At 35.4% G+C, this 18894-nt stretch overlaps 1 protein-coding gene across 1 annotated transcript; it reads left to right on the forward strand.

Annotated features, from left to right (window-relative positions):
- The first annotated feature begins 18055 nt into the window (after positions 1-18055).
- LOC127102476 (uncharacterized) lies at positions 18056-18564 on the forward strand. The gene is made up of 2 exons (XM_051039844.1): positions 18056-18257; positions 18365-18564. The coding sequence occupies exons 1-2, from the start codon at positions 18056-18058 to the stop codon at positions 18562-18564; spliced, it is 402 nt and encodes a 133-aa protein (XP_050895801.1).
- The last annotated feature ends 330 nt before the right edge of the window (positions 18565-18894 follow it).

An 18894-nucleotide genomic window follows, 5' to 3' on the forward strand; every position in this document is an offset into this window, starting at 1 on the left:
CAATGATGTGCTTGTTGTCCGGTCTTGGTACAAGACTCCAAACTTGATTTCTTTCGAATTGGTTGAGTTCTTCTTGCATTGCCACTATCCATTGATCGTCGCCTAAGGCTTCATCGACTTTGGTTGGTTCTATTTGAGACACAAAAGCCATGTTGAGACAAGCATCTTTGAGATTTAGTCGTGTTGCAACGCCTTGGCTAATATCACCAATAACTTTATCGATCGGGTGATCTCTATGAGTTTTCCATTCTTTCGGTAGATCATGATGTTCTTTAATGATTGGTGAGCCATCTCCTTGTGGAATGGATTGAACATTTGAAAGTTCCTTTTGTGATACATCTGTTATATCATCATCGTCATCAACAACAAGGTTATCCTCTTTCGAGGGGTTAGTTTCATCAAAGCATACATGCGTTGATTCTTCAATAGTAAGAGTTCTTTTATTGAAAATTCTAAAAGCCTTACTAGAAAGGGAGTAGCCAAGGAAGATACCTTCGTCGGATTTCTCATCAAACTTACCAAGATTGTCCTTTCCATTGTTGAGGACAAAACATTTGCACCCAAAGATGTGAAAGAAAGATATATTGGGCTTCCTTCCTTTGAAAAGCTCATACGGAGTCTTTTTGAGAATCGGCCGAATGTTGACACGGTTGCTAACAAAGCATGCTGTGCTAACTGCGTCCGCCCAAAAATATTTAGGAAGGTTGGAGTCGCTGAGCATCGTTCTTGCGAGTTCCACCAAGGATCTGTTCTTTCTCTCTACGACACCGTTTTGTTGTGGTGTTCGTGGTGCGGAGAAGTTGTGGGAAATTCCGTGCTTTTCGCAGAATTCTTCAAAAAGTGTATTTTGAAATTCTCCCCCGTGGTCACTTCTAATGGAGATTATTGAAAGAGACTTCTCATTCTGAATTTGTTTTGCATATTTTTTGAAAGCCTTGAAAGCATCGCTTTTCTGCACAAGAAACAAAGTCCACGTATATCTAGAGAAATCATCAACAATTACCAAACCGTAAACATTACCTCCGAAACTTTTCGTTCTTGATGGACCAAAGAGATCCATGTGCAAGAGTTGAAGTGGCCTCGACGAAGACACAACATTCTTGGATTTGAAAGTCGTCTTGGTTTGCTTTCCCTTTTGGCATGCGTCACACAACTTATCCTTGATGAACTTAATCTTTGGAAGACCAACGACAAGATCATGCTTTATTAATTTGTTCATGTGCTCCATGTGTATATGAGCGAATCTTTTATGCCATAGCCAAGCCTCGTTGTTGTTCGTCATTAGGCATTTTACCTTCAAGGAAGAATCATCAAAAGACGTCATAAAAATATTATTAATCCTTTTACCTTTTAGCAAGATGTCATGGGTGACTTCATGCTCTATCACACATTCATCTTTTGTGAAATTGATTCGGAACCCTTTGTCACACAATTGACTTATACTTAGTAAATTGTGCTTTAGGCCTTCAACATAAAGGACATCTTCGATGATGGTAGCAGGAGGTGCTCCAATGGTTCCTACTCCAAGGATTTTCCCTTTGGTGTCATCACCGTATGTAACATATCCTTTGGCCTTTAAAGATAGATGTGAAAATTTGTCGATGTCGCCCGTCATATGCTTTGAACAACCGCTATCAAGATACCATTGATTAGAGGTTGTCTTCAAGCATACCTACAAAACAAAATCAAGTTTTGTTAGGTACCCAAATTGCTTTGGGTCCTTGGTAGTTAGTACCCTTTTTAACCCACACATAATGCCCTGTTGGAATGCTAAAGTTTCGCACATAACAAGCATTAGGTGTGTGCCCTTTGATTCCACAATAAAAGCAAGTTGGTTGAAAATTACTTCTATATCTAGGAACATAATTCTTCTTCTTGGCAATCATTTTCTTTTTATGACTTTGATGCATAATTTTAGAATTGTTTACTTTCTCTTTTGCAACTTGTTCACTTGCTTTAACAAAAATGGTCTTATTTGTGCTTGGTTTAGAAAACTTAGAATATCCTAATCCACTTTTGTCATTAGAATACCTTTGGTGTTTAAGAATTTCTTCCAACCCAATTTGACCTTTTTCATATCTTTCTAAAACTCTTTTAAGTTGAACAATTTGAAAAGATAAAGATTCACAATTCTTACATGCAAGACTTTGTTTTTCATCCATCAACTTTTGTTTTCCACTTTCAATATATTTTTCCAAAGCAGTATTTTTTTCTTCTAAGGATGAAATTTGTTTCTTTTGGGATGAAATACTTTTATACAATGTATTGCATTCTTTTAAGAGTTCATTTATAACATCTTGTGCGTCATTGTCATAAACTGAAAAATTGCTACTAACCTCATCGATTTCTTCATCGGAGTGATGTGAAGCCATAAGAGCCATGTTCGCACATTCATCGCTTTCCGATTCCGAAGATGAACTGATCTCATTATCGTCCCAAGCGACGTAAGCCTTTTTGTTTTTGAATTCCTTCTTGCCTTTGAATCCTCCTTTCTTTGCAAGTTTTGGGCAGTCCGACTTTATGTGACCTTGCTGTCCACATTCATAACATGTAACGTCTTGCATTGATGTGGATGCTTCCTTTTTCCTGAAATGGTTATTCTTTTTAGGATAAGAGGAATTTTTATTTTTATTAAAAAACTTACCAAGCTTCTTTACAAGAAGCATAAAGTTCTCATCTTCGGATGTCTCATCATCTTTGTCCCATTTTGAATCAACCTTCAGGGGAATTCCCTTGGACTTCTTTTCTTGACTTCCGTGCTTCTCGAGCCTTCCAAGTTCCAATTCGTGTTCTTGAAGTTTTCCAAATAGAGACGCGGATGTCATCGTTGAGAGACTCTTCTTTTCCGAAATAGCGGTCACTTTCGGTTGCCATTCTCTTGTCAAGGATCTTAGGACTTTCAGGTTGAGATCATCATTAGTAAAAGTTTTACCCAGAGCGATCAAGTGATTTGTTAGATGGACGAATCTCTTTTGTAAGGCAACTATAGATTCACCGGGCTGCATGCGGAACATTTCATATTCTTGACTTAGGGTGTTTAGCCTCGATCTCTTCACTTCGGTGGTTCCTTCATGTGTTTCAACCAAGGTGTCCCAAATCTCCTTTGCCGATTTACATTGAGATATACGGAAGAACTCGTCCATACTGAGAGCGCTTTGGAGTATGTTAATTGCCTTCTTCTCATTCAGAATCCTTTTCTTATCATCTTCGTCATAAGTGTTTTTCAACTTTGGGGTACCAACTCCATTCACCACATTCACCGGTTTGTGTGGACCTTCTTCAACTGCTTCCCATATACCTTCCCCTTGGGCCTCGAGATGTGCCTTCATTCTGATTTTCCAGAAGTCGAAATATTCTCCGGAGAAGAGTGGGGGCTTGTTGCTACTTCCACCGTCTTTGAAAACCGGATTTATGCTTGCGGAAGCCATGCTGGATCTCTAGGAACAAGTTACCTATAACTTGCTCTGATGCCAAATGTAAGTTGTAAATGCGCCTAAGAGGGGGGGGGGGGGTGAATTAGGTGATAAAAATTTCTTCGATCTAGTTTCCGGTTTTTGGATATTTTTGTTTAAGTGCGGAAAATTAAAATGCGGAAAGTAAACGACACCGGAAATTATAGTGGTTCCCTTCACAATCCGAAGGTACATCCACTCCCCTTTCACATGAAAGAGAATTCACTATAGTTAGAAATGGTACAGCCTATTCACACAAACGGTGAAGCCTACTATCTAACCTATAGACAAACAAGTGTATGAAGAACAATCCTCTTCAACACCGACCCTTGTGTCCAACAATCCTGGATCACAAGTCAAACAGAAATAATTTCTATGAATGATTTTAACAAAGATGTAATAGTATCAATCTTCTCTTGATTGATCTTCTCCTTAGATAAATAAGCCACTCAAAAGATAATATGCAAGTGTTCAACAAAAGAATGAGATGAAAATTTTTATTATGAACACTTTCAAAAATTATTAAAGGTAAAATATGAGAGAGTGATTTATTTGAAGTTTGTATGAAAATTCTTGGAGGTGAAAAATTCATTTTGAAAATTTAATAATTTATATTGCCAAAAATACCTTTTCAAAGAGGTATCATTTCCCTCATGAACATTGATGAAAAGATATAATTTTTCAAAGCCATTTTTGCAAAACGTTAACCGGTTAACCATATGGGTTAACCGGTTAACGCATGCAAACGTTAACAAAGAATTTGAAAATTGGGGCTGTTAACCGGTTAACCCATATGGTTAACCGGTTAACACTGTTGAAATGCAGAAAAATACTTAAAAATAAATGTGTCTTGCATTTCAAGGTGTTAACAAATGGTTATGTTAAGAGATGCACATGCAGATCATATTTGTTGAACACTTGTATACTAATCTAAGAGTGAGTTAGATATACCTAAGAAGTGAATCAACAAACTTGCCAAATGGTGTCTTGAAAATGAAGCTTGATCAAAAATGCATATGCGGCTTTGGATACTTGATGCTTGAGATAACTTTGTAGCTCTTCTCTTTTTGCATTGATGCAAGTTGTCTTCATCAAAATACTTCTTGGATTGAAGCTTGCTTCTACATAACAAACTCTCATTTATCAATGGTTCCATTCCCATTTTTGATATAGTTGATCTTAATCGTACAGCATGGGAAAATGCAATTGCTTCTTTCACTTTAGAATTTTGAATTCGGTTAATGCTTCGATTTATCAAACAATAGTGTTCTTGGAGAATGCTCTTGACGTATAGAATTATCACAAGGAACATTTTGCCAATGCTAATCATATCCGCGTATCTGATAACATGAAATTATATAACATTTTAGGACTCAATTTAATTAAATTATATTATTATTTACTGCAATTTATTTCAGTTTATTAGATATTACGCGGTATTTTCTTTCTATTTGCCTCAGGTGGTTTATTTGAAGCACAAGTAAAAAAGGGAAGAAAAGGAGGTGCAAAAAGGAATGAAAAGAACCAAATACCAAAGACCAAAGCCCAGCCCAAAAAGCTCAAGCGTTGTGCCTGTGACGAGCGTCACAGAGGCTGTGACGAGCGTCACGCCTTGCACACTCCTGTGACGAGCGTCACACATGGTGTGACGGACGTCACACCATTCTCCTATATTTTTGGCTTCAGAGACGTTGAGTCCTATTTGCACGCCGGATCATTTGCCACGACCTCTGACCATTTGACACGGAACACTCTTGGAAACGGTTACAACATGACCAATATAAATAGAACCTTACGGAAAACCTAAGGGGGTTCCAGATTTTTTCCACGCTTTTTTTCAGCTTTCGCTTTTTCGTATTTTTTCTTTTCCAGCAGCTTAGGCATATTTTTACAGTATTACTTTTACAAATTTCTATATTGTTTTCTTTTGCAATTCTATTTTCTTTTCTAGCTCTTAATTAATTTTTCGCACAATAGTTTCTACACCGGAAACTATTGTGTACCTTTTACCGGATCTAACCTTACGTTAGAATCTAGTTTTTTTATTCCTTCGTTTTATTTTTCTGCCTGATTGAAGAACTCAAGAACAAATCCAACCGGTCTGTGGTGGAGTGTTCAAGACTGCTATTTAATTATTCAGGTTCTTTATTTATTTGTTGAATTTATATATGCTTGTTTTTATTATTAATTTTTGCTGCTTGCCTGTGATGAATCTGTTTATGCATGTTATTTATTTAAGTCTGTTTAGCATGTCTGGCTGATTTATTTAGGTATCGGTATGTAAAGTAAGCGGAATGAAGGAATCAAAACTAAGTTGGTTTAATTAAATTTGAAATTAAAATCACTCTTTTTACGGTCTGAATTTACAGGTTTAATAACAAGGTTTTTGTACGAAAGTAAAAGACATAAAGAAGTTAAAATCAATAGAGCGAGAGTTTGAGGTTTTGACTGGACAGTGTAAATTGGACATTAATTCTAGATCAGGGCGAGAGCAATTTCTAGAGTTAATTAAATTCTAACCTTTTTCAAAAAGTATTTTTAAAGATTGAATGTGAGGACGAGAGTTAAGCATTTGAATTTAATTATATAACCCAAGTCAACAGAGCAAGAGTTTGAGATAAGGGTGTTTAAACGATTAGTGTTTTCTTAAAAAGAGTTTCTACGGATTCTATTGTTTTCAAAAAGTGGTTTTTGACTTAACTATAAGTGACAGCTACGTTAATATAAAATCATAGTTTATTCAACAGAGCGAGAGTTTGAGATAAAACTTTTAATCAATAGAGTCAACTGAAAAGATTCATTTTAAAACCAAGAAACCAACAAAGAATTGATTCCTTAATTACGATGAACTGCATACCGATATCCGCTTATTAGATATTAATTTTAGATCTTATTTTAGTTTTAGCTTTTTCCCCCAAACAATCAAAGTATTACCTGCCTTAGCTTTACGAAGTAACCTTAGATAACGGTATATCGATTCATAAGTCTCTGTGGGATCGATATCTTTTAAAACTACGCGATAGAACTGTGCACTTGCAGTTTGTACCCCAAATTCGACTCATAAAGTCGAGCTATCAGTATCCAATTTCATATTGAGATTAACAATCTCAAACTAGGATCCAAATTCGTTCTTGATTACTTCACTTAAATGCGCAGACTATGGGAATAGTTGAATTCTCACATACCAATTCCAACATGATTCATCCATGCAGATGTGAAGAAATGTGATTTGCAGGTGAATTTTGTATTGAAGATCAAATTATCTAGATTTTAACAAGTTTGAATGATAAGTTTTTAGAAATTAAGAATCAAGTACTATCAATGGATCCTTTACCATTTATAAACAAAATCTATTATATGGGGATTCAAGAAGAAAGTAATAATGTATCTTTAACTTCAAAATTTGAGTCTAATGTTGTTCTTGAAGAAGCCAATACCTTGATTTATGCTTATGATTCAAGAAAACTTCCTAATCATGGTAAATCTTCAACTCCATTTGGTGTATCTCATAACTCTAAGAAAGATAGTAGAATGTGCACCTACTGTAGTAGATCAGGTCACACCATAAATGTTTGTTATCACAAGAATGAATTTCCTCTAAATTATGGCAAGAAGTAGGTATCTATCAATGCATCCAATGCTTCAAATGGTGATGCATAAATTATGACTCACAATGGTGAATAAAGTGTATCAAGTAACCAAGCTACTAATATCACTCAAGAACAATATTCTCAACTGATTAGTTTGTTACTACAAACAAACTTGATGCCTCATTCACAAAAATCCAATCTTAATCTTGTTGGAACAAATTGGGTTTGTACCATATCCCTTAGGTTTTGACGATAACAAAGTATTTAAAGAATAATTGGATATACTAATATTTTTTCATGTGTGCAGGATCATAGACTAAATTTCCAGGAATAAACTAAGTATTGGTTCTGTTAGTGAAAATCTAAAGAGAAGTTTAAAGATCAGAATCTGAAGGATTAGAAGCTGAAGACCAGACTCTGAAGGAGTCTACGTCTGAAGGCCAGACTCTGAATGAAGCACACATCTAAAGACTAATCTCTAAAGAAGTCAACTTTTGAAGGTCAAATCTGAAGTCAGCCAAAACGTAAAGATCAAGGTGGCTCTGATAGGTCACTGTCAGACTCTATGGTTGTTTTATCATCTTTTAATCACGTGAATACCTAAGTTATTTTTCATATAGATAGTTGGCATGTAACTGATAATTCCTTTTTAAACAAAGGAATTTCAAGTGATATTTCAAAGACATTAACCATAAAAAGAAACATCTCAACGTCTTTGAATCAAGTTTCTCAAAGAATCTCTTGTGAAAACTCTTCAATGACTCTTTTTCTTCTCTATCTAAGGATTTAAAGACTTGAAGAACAACAAATAGCTATTGACATTCAAAGAGCCAATACTCTGTCAAAACAAAAACATAAGTTTAACTTAGGATTTATTATCTTTGTATACCTTAGAAATCCATAAGTCTTAAAGAGTATTATTGTATTGTATTTTGTCTACACCTCTGATTGTATATCAAATGTATTATCCCAAACAATCTTTTCTTTGTTAGGTAGATTATTAGAAGTCTCTTAGAAGTATATGTTGGTGTAAGCCCTAGAGGCAAATACTTTTGGTACTTGTATCGAATTATTTATTAATAATAAAAGGTTTTTTTCTTTATTATGTTTGTTTAATAAAGTCCCTAGAATAGCTAGTCCGTTTAATGTATCAAGTGTGACTTAATCATGATATCCCATTAAACATAAGGAAACTATTCTTAAAGTATTTGTAGTCGAGCTTTATTATGAAGTGGGATAACATTAAAGCATTAAGACTATTATGTATATAGACTGATGATCACATCTCATGGATCATGGATAAGGAGTTATCAAGTCTTAAACATAGGTATGAATATTAAGAGTGATATTTATACTTGATTGACCCTCTATGAGAATACTATATAGAATGTTATGCAAAGTGTCATAAGTTATTCTCATGGTGATAATGGTGTATACCACCCTTCGACTTGAAACCACTATGGACCCTAGATGTAGAGTCGAGTGCCTTATTGCTGATCAAACATTATTCATAACTGGATGACCATAAAGACAGTTGATGGATACTCCACGAAGCATGTTGAGGGACATGAGTGACCTAGATGGAATTTGTCCATCCTGCGTAATAGGATAAATGTCTACAGGCCCAATATTGAACTGGACAAGGATGAAACGGTCTATGTCTTGTGTTCAATATAGACATAAGGATAAAAGGGTAATTGTACACATAAGTATTATCACAAAAGGATCTGTCAGATCACATGACATTTTCGTGTCTTGGGTAGCAGTGATGTGTTGCTAGATACCGCTCACTATTTATTATGTTAAATATGTGATTTAATATAATTGCTAATGTCGCGAAAACCTACAGGGTCACACACAAAAGGATGGAATGATGAGAGATAGAGTAAATAAGGAACACTGTAAGGTACGGTGCACTTAAGTGAGTTGTAGAATATCGTAAGGTACGGTGTGCTTAAGTAGAATACGAATTATGGTAAGGTACCACACGCTTAAGTGATTTTGGCATATCATAAGATATGGGCCACATACACTTAAGTGGGATTTTTAGCTTGCAGCCCACATAAGTGGTTCTATAAATAGAACCCTTGTGCAGAAGCATTTGTTCAGTAGTAATTTCATTTCTGTCTCTCTCTCTCTCTCTCTCTCTCTCACTCACTCACTCTCTCTCTCACTCACTCAAAGTCTTCATTTGTAGCAGCTAGCACTGAGATTGAAGGAATCCGTTCATGTGGACTGAGTAGAGGCGTTGTCACCATTCAATGTTCGTGATCGCTCCATAGATCTGCATCAAAGGTTTCAGTCGCCACAATAGGTAACGATTCTATCACTGATCATGCCCATTTATAAGGATCACTAAAGGAGAAATTTTTAAATTCCGCTGCGTTTTGGATCGCTCTTCTCCTTCAGTATCTTGCTTGTGTGCTTGAGCATTTGAAGTCCTTTCTTGTGTGCTTACGCATCTGAAGTCTCTTGCTTGTATGCTTAAGCATTAGAAGTATCTTACTTTGTGTTTGAGCATTGGAAGTCTCTTGCTTGTGTTCTTGAGCAAATTGTAATCTTGTGTGATTATAGTGAAATCCCTTGGAAGTGCAAGGGGACTGGACTACTCTCGGTTTGTGAGAGGAACCAGGATAACTTTGTGTGTCTCTTTCTTTCTTTTATTCCTTATCCGCTACTTATCACTCACCTCTGATACAAATTCTAGACTTTGTGTTTAGAATTTGACTAGAGTTTTTTTTTAAAATAAAACTTCAAACACAATTCAATCCCCCTTCTTTTGTTTTTCTCACCTTCATCTGGCATCAGAGCACGATTTTTGCTAAACACTTAATAATGGTATAGAAAAAATCCTGAGAGAAAAACATATTAAATCATGTCTGAAATATCTAGGTTTGGTAGTGGTACTCTTAACCCACATGTCACTGTTAATCATGATTATAGTACTTCTGAAAAGAATAACTATACAGTTAGGCCTCCAACTTTCAGTGGAGACTCTACAGAGTTTGAATGGTGGAAGAGTAAGATGTACACTCACATCATAGGTCTTATTAATGAGCTATGGGGCATTCTTGAGGATGGCATTGATATTCCAGTTAATCGAGTTGGAATGGTAAATGACAAAAAAAAGTCTCACACCTTCTCAGAAAAAGACTTATAGGAAACGTCATAGAGTTAGAGGCATTTTGGTAGATGCTCTACCTCACTATGAGTACATCAAAATTATTGACAAATCTACTGCAAAAACCATTTTTGAATCCCTATGTTCTACATATGAAGGAAATTAACAAGTAAAAGAAGAAAAGGTTAATCTCTTGGGTCAACAATATGAATTATTTAGAATGAAGTAATATGAACACATTGAAACCATGTTCTCAAGGTTTCAAGTTCTGGTGTCTGGACTTCAGGTTTTGAACAAAAGCTATACAACCTCTGATCATGTTAAAAAGATTCTTAGAAGTCTTCCTATCATATACAAACCAAATGTGGTAACTATCTAGGAAGACAAGGACTTAAACACAATAAGTCTTGAAAGCATTATAAGAAACCTCCAGAGCCATGAGATGGAGCTTAATGGAGACGAACCTTCCAAGAAGTCAAAGTCTCTTGCTTTGAAATTTGTTGCTAAATCTACTAAGGCTCATCAAGTTTAGGAGTTTGAAGAAGCTTCTCATGTATAAGGTTCTAAATAAGATTCAGATGATGAGGATATTCCCTTTATTATCAAAAGATTTCCATATCTGGAAAAGAAGAACAAAATATTCTCAGGAATAAACAATGGCTTTAGAGAATCAAATTCAAGAGACAAGAAATATGGTCAGAACGAATGTTTCAACTGCAAGAAGCTTGGTCACTTCATTGTTGACTATCTAGGGTTGCTAAAGGACAAGTCAAAGAAAGGAAGTTATCAGAAGGATAGCTTCAGAAACAAGTTCAAAAAGAGTCTCATGGAAACATGGGATAAATTTGACAAAGAAGATGAATTAGAAAAATATGAGGAAGAATCTAATCTAACTTTGATGACTCTTACATCTTCAGCACAAAATCTGACTCAGATTCTAAAGAAGGGTATGAGGTATTTTCTAAACTATCTCGTTCTGATTTGATTAATTTATTCAAGACCTTATAGGTTGGTTTCACGAAAAAGCCAAACATATGAGAATATTGAAAAAGAAATATGATATATTGAAGGATGAATTAAAATCTTCTCAAAACAAAAAAATGAAGCTTTAGAAAGAGATCATGTTTCTCTAGTAAAATGATTTTTTTATAAACCCATTGATGAGCATGAAATGGATCTTCATGTTTATCATAAATGGATTTAATAGAACAAAACTTGAATCCATGATTTATGGTGTAAGTATAAGCAAAGGAGAACTTGGTTATTCTAAAAAATCTTTTAATACAAGGTCTGAAACCTTGATTAAACCAACATAACCTTTTTCCTCAAGCTCTGCTCAGAAAGGGCTAGATTTCTATTTTGTACCTTCTGCTGACAAATCAAAGGTTCTGAACCAGTAAGAACCTAAAACTATTGAGTCAAAGGTTCTAAAGAAACCAGAACCTAAGACATCAGGATATATGGTTCTAAAAGGTTCAGAACCAAGGCAAAGATACATTCAAGACATTAAACTTTTAAATCAAAAGTCGTGAATGATCCTAAGCCTTATTATATGAGAGCTAAGGTACAAATTAAGAAGAAACCTGTCAGAACTAGCCCTAAAGGACCCATAAGACTATGGGTACCTAAATCTGAAATTATGTTTGCAACAAATATGATTTTTGGGAGAAGCAAAGCATCAATCATGGTAACTGGACAATGACTTCTCACGACATATGACAACAGAAAAGCATATGTTCCAACCCTAACTCTGAAAGAGGGAGGAGCTGTGGGATTTTGAGGAAACTAGAAAGGAAAGATCATTGGTAAGAATATTATTGGTAACTCATATATCTCTATTAATAATGTTTCGTTAGTAGGTGGACTAAAACATAACCTAATGAGCATTAGTCAATTTTGTGATAGTGATTATGAATTCATCTTTAATAAGATAAACGTTATAGTCATGAATAAGTTTGACAAGTCCATAGTGTTCAAAGGAAGGAGAAAATGAAACATTTATAAAATTAATTTCTCGGAATTGGTTGATCAAAAGGTACTTTGCATTCTATCTGTGAGTGATGAAAAGTGGCTCTGGCACAGAAGGTTAGGTTATGCTAACTGGAGATTAATATATAAACTTAGCAATTTAAAACTTGTTAAAGGATTGTCAAAACTTAATTATCACTCAGATGCTCTTTGTGAAGCATACCAAGTAGGGAAAATTAATAAAACATATTTTAAAACTAAGAAAGTTGTCTCTACTTCCATGCCCTTAGAATTACTTCATATTGATTTATTTGGTCCAGTAAGTATTGCATCAATTAATGGGAAGAAATATTGATTAGTCATAGTTTATGACTATAGCATATGGACTTGGGTTAAATTCCTTAGAACTAAGGATGAATCATATAATTTGTTTAGCATCTTCTACATACAAGTACAAAATGAAAAGGAATAAAAAAAATTAAAAGTAATAAGTGATCACGAAGGAGAATTTGAAAATGAGCCATTTGAAACTTTTTGTGAAAAACATGGAATTCTCCATGAGTTATCTTCTCCTAGAACTCCATAGTAAAATGGAGTTGAGGATAGAAAGAACAAATATTTATAAGAAATGGCCAGAACTATGATCCATGAAAATAATTTACCTAAGTACTTGTGGGTAGAAGCTGTAAACACAACATGTTATGTTTAGAATATAATCTATAGTAGACCTATTATGAACAAAACTTCATATGAACTATTCAAAGGAAGAAAACCAAGCCTTTCTTATTTTCACCATTTTGGATGTACATGCCACATCTTGAACAATAAGGTCTATCTAAAGAAATTTGATGTTAAAGCTCAAAAGGGCATGAACGCTCAAAGGCATACAAGGTGTATAAATCTAAAACCAAAATGGTTGAAGAATCAATACACATCAAATTTGATGACAAAGATCATGACAATAAAATGTTAGAGCTAGTTCAAAGCTTTTCATAAATTTCTGTGTCTGAAGACACCTCAGAAGCTAGAGGTCTAAAAGCTGGAAGTTCAAGAGCTAACAATCCATCAAAAGCTGGATGTTCAAAAGCTATCAAAACTTTAGAAGCTGGTGGTCTAGAAGATGATCCAACCTCTAAAGCTCATCCAGATGAAGAGGATTCTAAAGAATCTCAATATGGCTCCTCAAGAGCATTACAATCCAAGAAGAACTTCAAGTACAAGTCTTCACATCCAGAAGAGTTAATCCTTGGAAATAAAGATAGTTCTAGAAAGACAAGGTCTGCTTTTAGAGAATAACACTCAATGTTTGGACTATTCTCCATGATTGAACCCACTTCTGTCAATGAAGCACTTTCTGATGATGGCTTGATTATGGCAATGTAAGAAAAGCTGAATTAAGTCCAAAGGAATGATGTATGGAATCTGGTACCTAAACCTTATTAGAAGAACATCATTGAAACAAAATGGGTATTTAGAAACAATTTTAATGAGAAAGGATAAATGGTTAGAAATAAATCTAGACATGTGGCTCAAGGCTAAAGTCAACAAGAAGGTATAGATTTCTATGAAACCTTTGCACATGTTGCAAGGTTAGAGGCAATCAGGCTACTTCTCTCACATGTTATTAATCATATTATTATTTTATACCAAATGGATGTTAATAGTGATTTTTTAAATGGAGTTATTTTTGAAGAATTCTATGTCAAACATCCACATGGGTTTGGGGATTCAGTCCACCCAAATCATGTTTTCAAACTTAAGAAATCACTCTATGAACTCAAACAAGATCCTAGAACTTGGTATGAGAGACTAAGCAATTTTATGTTAGAAAATAGTTTTCAAAAAGGGAAAGTAGAAATTAAACTCTTTAGAAAGACACTTAAAAATGATATCTTAATTGTTCAAGTATACATGGATGATATTATCTTTGGTTCTACTAATTCTTTCCTTTGTAAAGAATTTTCAAAGTCAATGCAGACTGAGTTTGAGATGAGTATGATGGGAGAGCTGAAGTTCTTCCTTGGAATTTAAATCAACCAATGCAAGGATGAAGTATATGTTCATCAGAAAAAAATATACAAAGGAGATTCTGAAGAAGTTCAAGCTAGATGATTTCAAGATCATGACAACTCATATGCATCCAACCTGCAATTTGAGCAAGCAGAAAAGCAACGCCAAAGCCTGTCAGAAGTCATACAAAGGTAAGATATGTTATTTACTTTACTTAATAGCTTTTAGACCAAATATGTTGCTTAGCGTCTGCTTGTGTGCAAAAATTCAGTCAGATCCTAGAGAGACTCACTTAATTGTTGTTAAGAGTATCTTTAGGTATCAGAAGGGAACAACCAATCTAGGGTTGATTTATAAAAAAAAATCCCTAGATTTTAAGCTAGTTGGATTTTGTGATGCTGATTATGCTGGGGATAGAATTGAGAGAAAACCCACTATTGGAAATTATCAATTCATAGGTAAAAACCTTATATCCCGAGGTAGTAAAAGACAAGAAACTATTGGTTTATCTACAACAGAAGTAAAATATGTCTCAACTACAAGTTATTGCACACAACTACTCTGGACGAAATATCAGTTGGAAGACTATCAGATATGTGGAAGCTGATAACGAGAAATCGTATCGTGTTTTTAGGCTTATTTCACATATTATACGTCTATGTTTTTATGCATTTTATCGCCTTTTAATTTCTTTTTATTTGCTTTGCAGTTGTTAGCCGATTTCATTGGAGTTTTGGCAGCCTCACGAAAAAGAAGCGAAAAAGGAGCCAAAGTGGAGCAAAAGAGTTAATTTTAGCCAATCTGAGCAAATCGCATTCGCCCCTGCTAGATGGCATTCTCCATCTCCACTGCTCGCCGCGTCATTTAATGAGCAAGACAATAGCGTTTGCCATTGCTCTAATGGTGTTCGCCATTACTCTAATGGCGTTCGCCATTGCTCTAATGGCGTTTGCCATCTTCACGCAGAAACATAACTGTGCTAGTGGGGCAGTTTCTTAGTAGTTTTCAACCACTTCTCCCTCCACTAATGCAACACGTCCAAGGGAGTTACCAGGCATATGAACTTTATATATAGATCCATTTTTGGAGTGTTAGAAATCCATTGAATTCGCGCGGAAGCTCTGTCAAAATTCCGTCTTAGTTTTAGGTAGAAAATTACCTATAAAGTGGAAATAACTCACATCGAGGGATTGTCACACCTTTTCATTTTCTGTATCGTTTGTACTTTGGATCAAGAACAAGCTTGTCGTTATGTTCAAGTTCAAATTAATTCAAGTTTTACTTTACGCAATTTTAGGTTTTCTTTTTACCGCTTTTAATATTTATATGTTTTAATGTTTTTATTACTTGCATGACATGTTGTTCTTAGTTTTAAATGACTTAATCATGTCTCTCTCAATTAATACCATGCCTTGCTAAATTACCTTGAGTCTAGCGTATGAGGACCGTTGTTACCGACGGGACTCGTTAGAAATAATAGGCGAGAATATATGATTTAATTATGTTCTGGCTTTAGTTCCTAATTGTATGTTTTATTGTTTTGGCACGAGAGTGTGGAACAAATCAAGGTTCAGTCCGATAGCGCGAGAGTATGAGGAAGGAACTGGATAGTGGAAACTAGGCATCGATCCTAAAATAGTGAGAGTGCTTTAGGCATCATTTAGGATCTCATTTACTTTAAAAATAAGCTTTCTAATTAGAACGGGCGAGCGAGAGCAAAATCCTGTGGTTATGAGGTGTGATCTTTGTCAATAGCGCGAGAGTGTAAGGTCGGACCTTTAAGTCAACATTTTCTACATAACACGATAGAATCATATTTAGTGCCCGAATTCTACCTAAGCCCTTAGGAACATGGAATCCACATTTTAGACTCATTTTTATCATAAATTTTAAACCATTAGAAGTTAGTATTTTTATTCCCGTTTATAACCTTATATCCTTTAGCCTTAGCTTTGAACTGCAACAATATATGACATTAGTTTGACTATTAGTCTCTGTGGGTTCGATAATCTTTTAAAACTACATGATAGGATGTGCACTTGCAGTCAACGATCAAGATTTTGGCACCATTGTCGGGGACTAATTTAGTCAATATTGCGATTCATTTGTTGCGTAGTATAGACTAAGGCAACAAAATTTTCTTTTTCTTTGTCGATTGTATACCAGACACTCGCTCTCAGAGCAAGGTGTTAGAGCAACATGTTGACGACATCGAGTGTTATATTAATTTAAGACGCCGAATCAACAGATTTCGTATTAAATACGATCTTCCAGACCCTAATATCCCATTTTCAGAACCAGAACAAAATATGTCTGAAAGACCACAAAACCGTCCATTGAAGTATTATGTTGTTCCATCATAAGCAGAACCACATAACAACATTGTTGCCCCTACCATCAATCGAAACGATTTCGAGTTGAAACCTACGCTATTATCAGTCGTTCAACAAAACCAATTTTCAGGTAGTCCTATAGACGATCCTAACTTACATTTGTCAGTGTTTGTGCAGTTCGCAGACATAGTGAAAGCAAATGGTGTCAGTCAAGAAGCGATTAGACTATGTCTTTTCCCTTTTTCCTTAAGAGATAGAGCTAGAGCTTGGCTCCAGTCTCTACCTTCAAACTCAGTAACCACACGGGACAAGTTGAAGAAAGTCTTCTTAGCTCGATATTTTCCACCAAGCAAAACAGTTATGCTAAGATCTCAAATCAACAGATTTAAGCCAAAAGTCAATGAATCTCTTTTCGACGCTTGGGAAAGATATAAGGATATGATGCTACTTTGTCCATATCATGGACTTGAAGAATGGATGATTATCCATACTTTCTATAATGGTCTGTTGTATAACACTAAGATGAATTTAAGCGATGTCGTTGGCGGAGGTCTAATGGACAAACCTTATGATGAAGCTTATGAACTCATAGAGAACATGGCTCAAAATCATTTCCAATGGGGAGGAGAACATGCTGCTGTAGAAAAATCAACTCCAAAAGGCGGAATGTACGATGTTAATGGCATAGACCGCTTCAATGCTAAAGTGGATGCACTTACTCAAAAGATTGAAAGTTTGTCCATAACACCAGCAATCGTCGTAGCTGCCATAACACCAAACTGTGAATTATGTGGAACCCCTGGGCACACTGATGCTGATTGTCAGTTATTAGTTGGTGTTCCCACTGACCAAATAAACTATGCTCAAGGAAACCCATATTCAAACACTTACAATCCTGGTTAGAGAAACCATCCGAACTTTTCCTATAAAATTAACAATGCTTTATTTCCACCAAACCCAACACCTGTTATTCCACCTGGCTATTAGAAAGGATCCCCAGTTGCTCCACAAGCACCTAGAAAGTCAAATCTAGAGATCATGATGGAAAACTTCATAAATGCCCAAGCTCAACAAAATAAAGAGTTTGCAAAACAAAATGCTCATACGAGTGAATTGATGAAACAATTGTCAAATAAGTTTGATGTTATGGCTACCCATAACAAAATGTTAGAAACCCATATCTCCCAATTAGCCCAATAATAAGTCGCAGTAGCAGCCCCTATTGGAGCATTTCCTGGTCAACCACAACCAAACCCAAAAGGCCACGCTAACACTATCACACTTCGAAATGGAACAAAATTAGATGAATCAATCGACCCAAAAATCCAAAATCAGACCATGTATCAAATTTCTGATAAGGGATCCGAAAAGGTAAACGAACCAACCAATGATGGAAAAGAAGACGAAAGCGGAGAGGCAAAAGATAAAGGACCACCTTATGTGCCTCCGTCGCCATACAAACCACATGTACCTTATCCCTAAAGACTTGTTAAATCCAGAAATGAAGGACAATTCAAGAAATTCGTAGAAGTTCTGAAGCAACTTAATATCACTATACCATTCACAAAAGCCATTACAAAAATGCCTTCAAATGCTAAATTCCTTAAAGAGATTCTATCCAATAAGAAAAAGCTTAAGGATGACGAAACCGTTATGCTTACTGCCGGGTGTAGCGCTATTATTCAAAACAACATGCCTCATAAACTGAAAGACCCTGGTAGCTTTTCCATACCTTGTGTAATCGGAAAGTTTATCATAGACAAATCTCTATGCGATTTAGGAAGTAGTGTTAGTTTAATGCCCTTATCCACATGCGAAAAAATCTAGGAGAACTAAGACCAACAAAGATGTCTCTACAACTAGTTGACTGCTCTGTTAAATATCCAATAGGTATGCTAGAGAATATTCTCGTTCGTATAGGACAATTCTATATTCCAACCAATTTTTTAATAATTGATATAAAGGAGGATTCCCTCATCCCTATTATTTTAGGAAATCCCTTTTTAGCCACAGCCGGAGCCATCATATATGTGAAGAAGGGTAGGCTGACATTCGAAGTCGGAGAAGAAAAAGTTGAATTTCTCAGCTAAATTCCTACAAGCACCAACTATAGATGACTCATGTTGTTTCTTAGACGTCATAGACGAATGTGTGAAAGAAATAGAGAAGGAGGCATTTAAGTATACTGAAGTACTGAAGATTCCAACACCTCATATATTCGAAGATGATAATTGGCATGAGCCATACGTAGATGACAGTCTGAGAGGATGTTTAGCACTAACACCAAATACAATGCCATGCCCCAAGAAACCTTCAATAGAACTTAAAACACTACCCAAATATTTAAGGTATGAATTCCTAGATACCGAGCTTGAAAGACCAATTATAGTCAATGCTGACTTAGGACAGATAGAAACCGA

The sequence above is a fragment of the Lathyrus oleraceus genome, chromosome 7 (assembly GCF_024323335.1).
Source record: "Lathyrus oleraceus cultivar Zhongwan6 chromosome 7, CAAS_Psat_ZW6_1.0, whole genome shotgun sequence".
NCBI classification, from domain to species: domain Eukaryota; kingdom Viridiplantae; phylum Streptophyta; class Magnoliopsida; order Fabales; family Fabaceae; genus Lathyrus; species Lathyrus oleraceus.

What these genes read in the sequence shown, in the direction of transcription:
- LOC127102476 (XM_051039844.1), top strand. Translation starts at nt 18,056, where the DNA reads ATGCCTTCAAATGCTAAATTCCTTAAAGAGATTCTATCCAATAAGAAA. An exon ending in ATCTCTATGCGATTTAGGAA is followed by an intron (nt 18,258 to 18,364) that starts GTAGTGTTAGTT and finishes AATATCCAATAG; the next exon opens with GTATGCTAGAGAATATTCTC.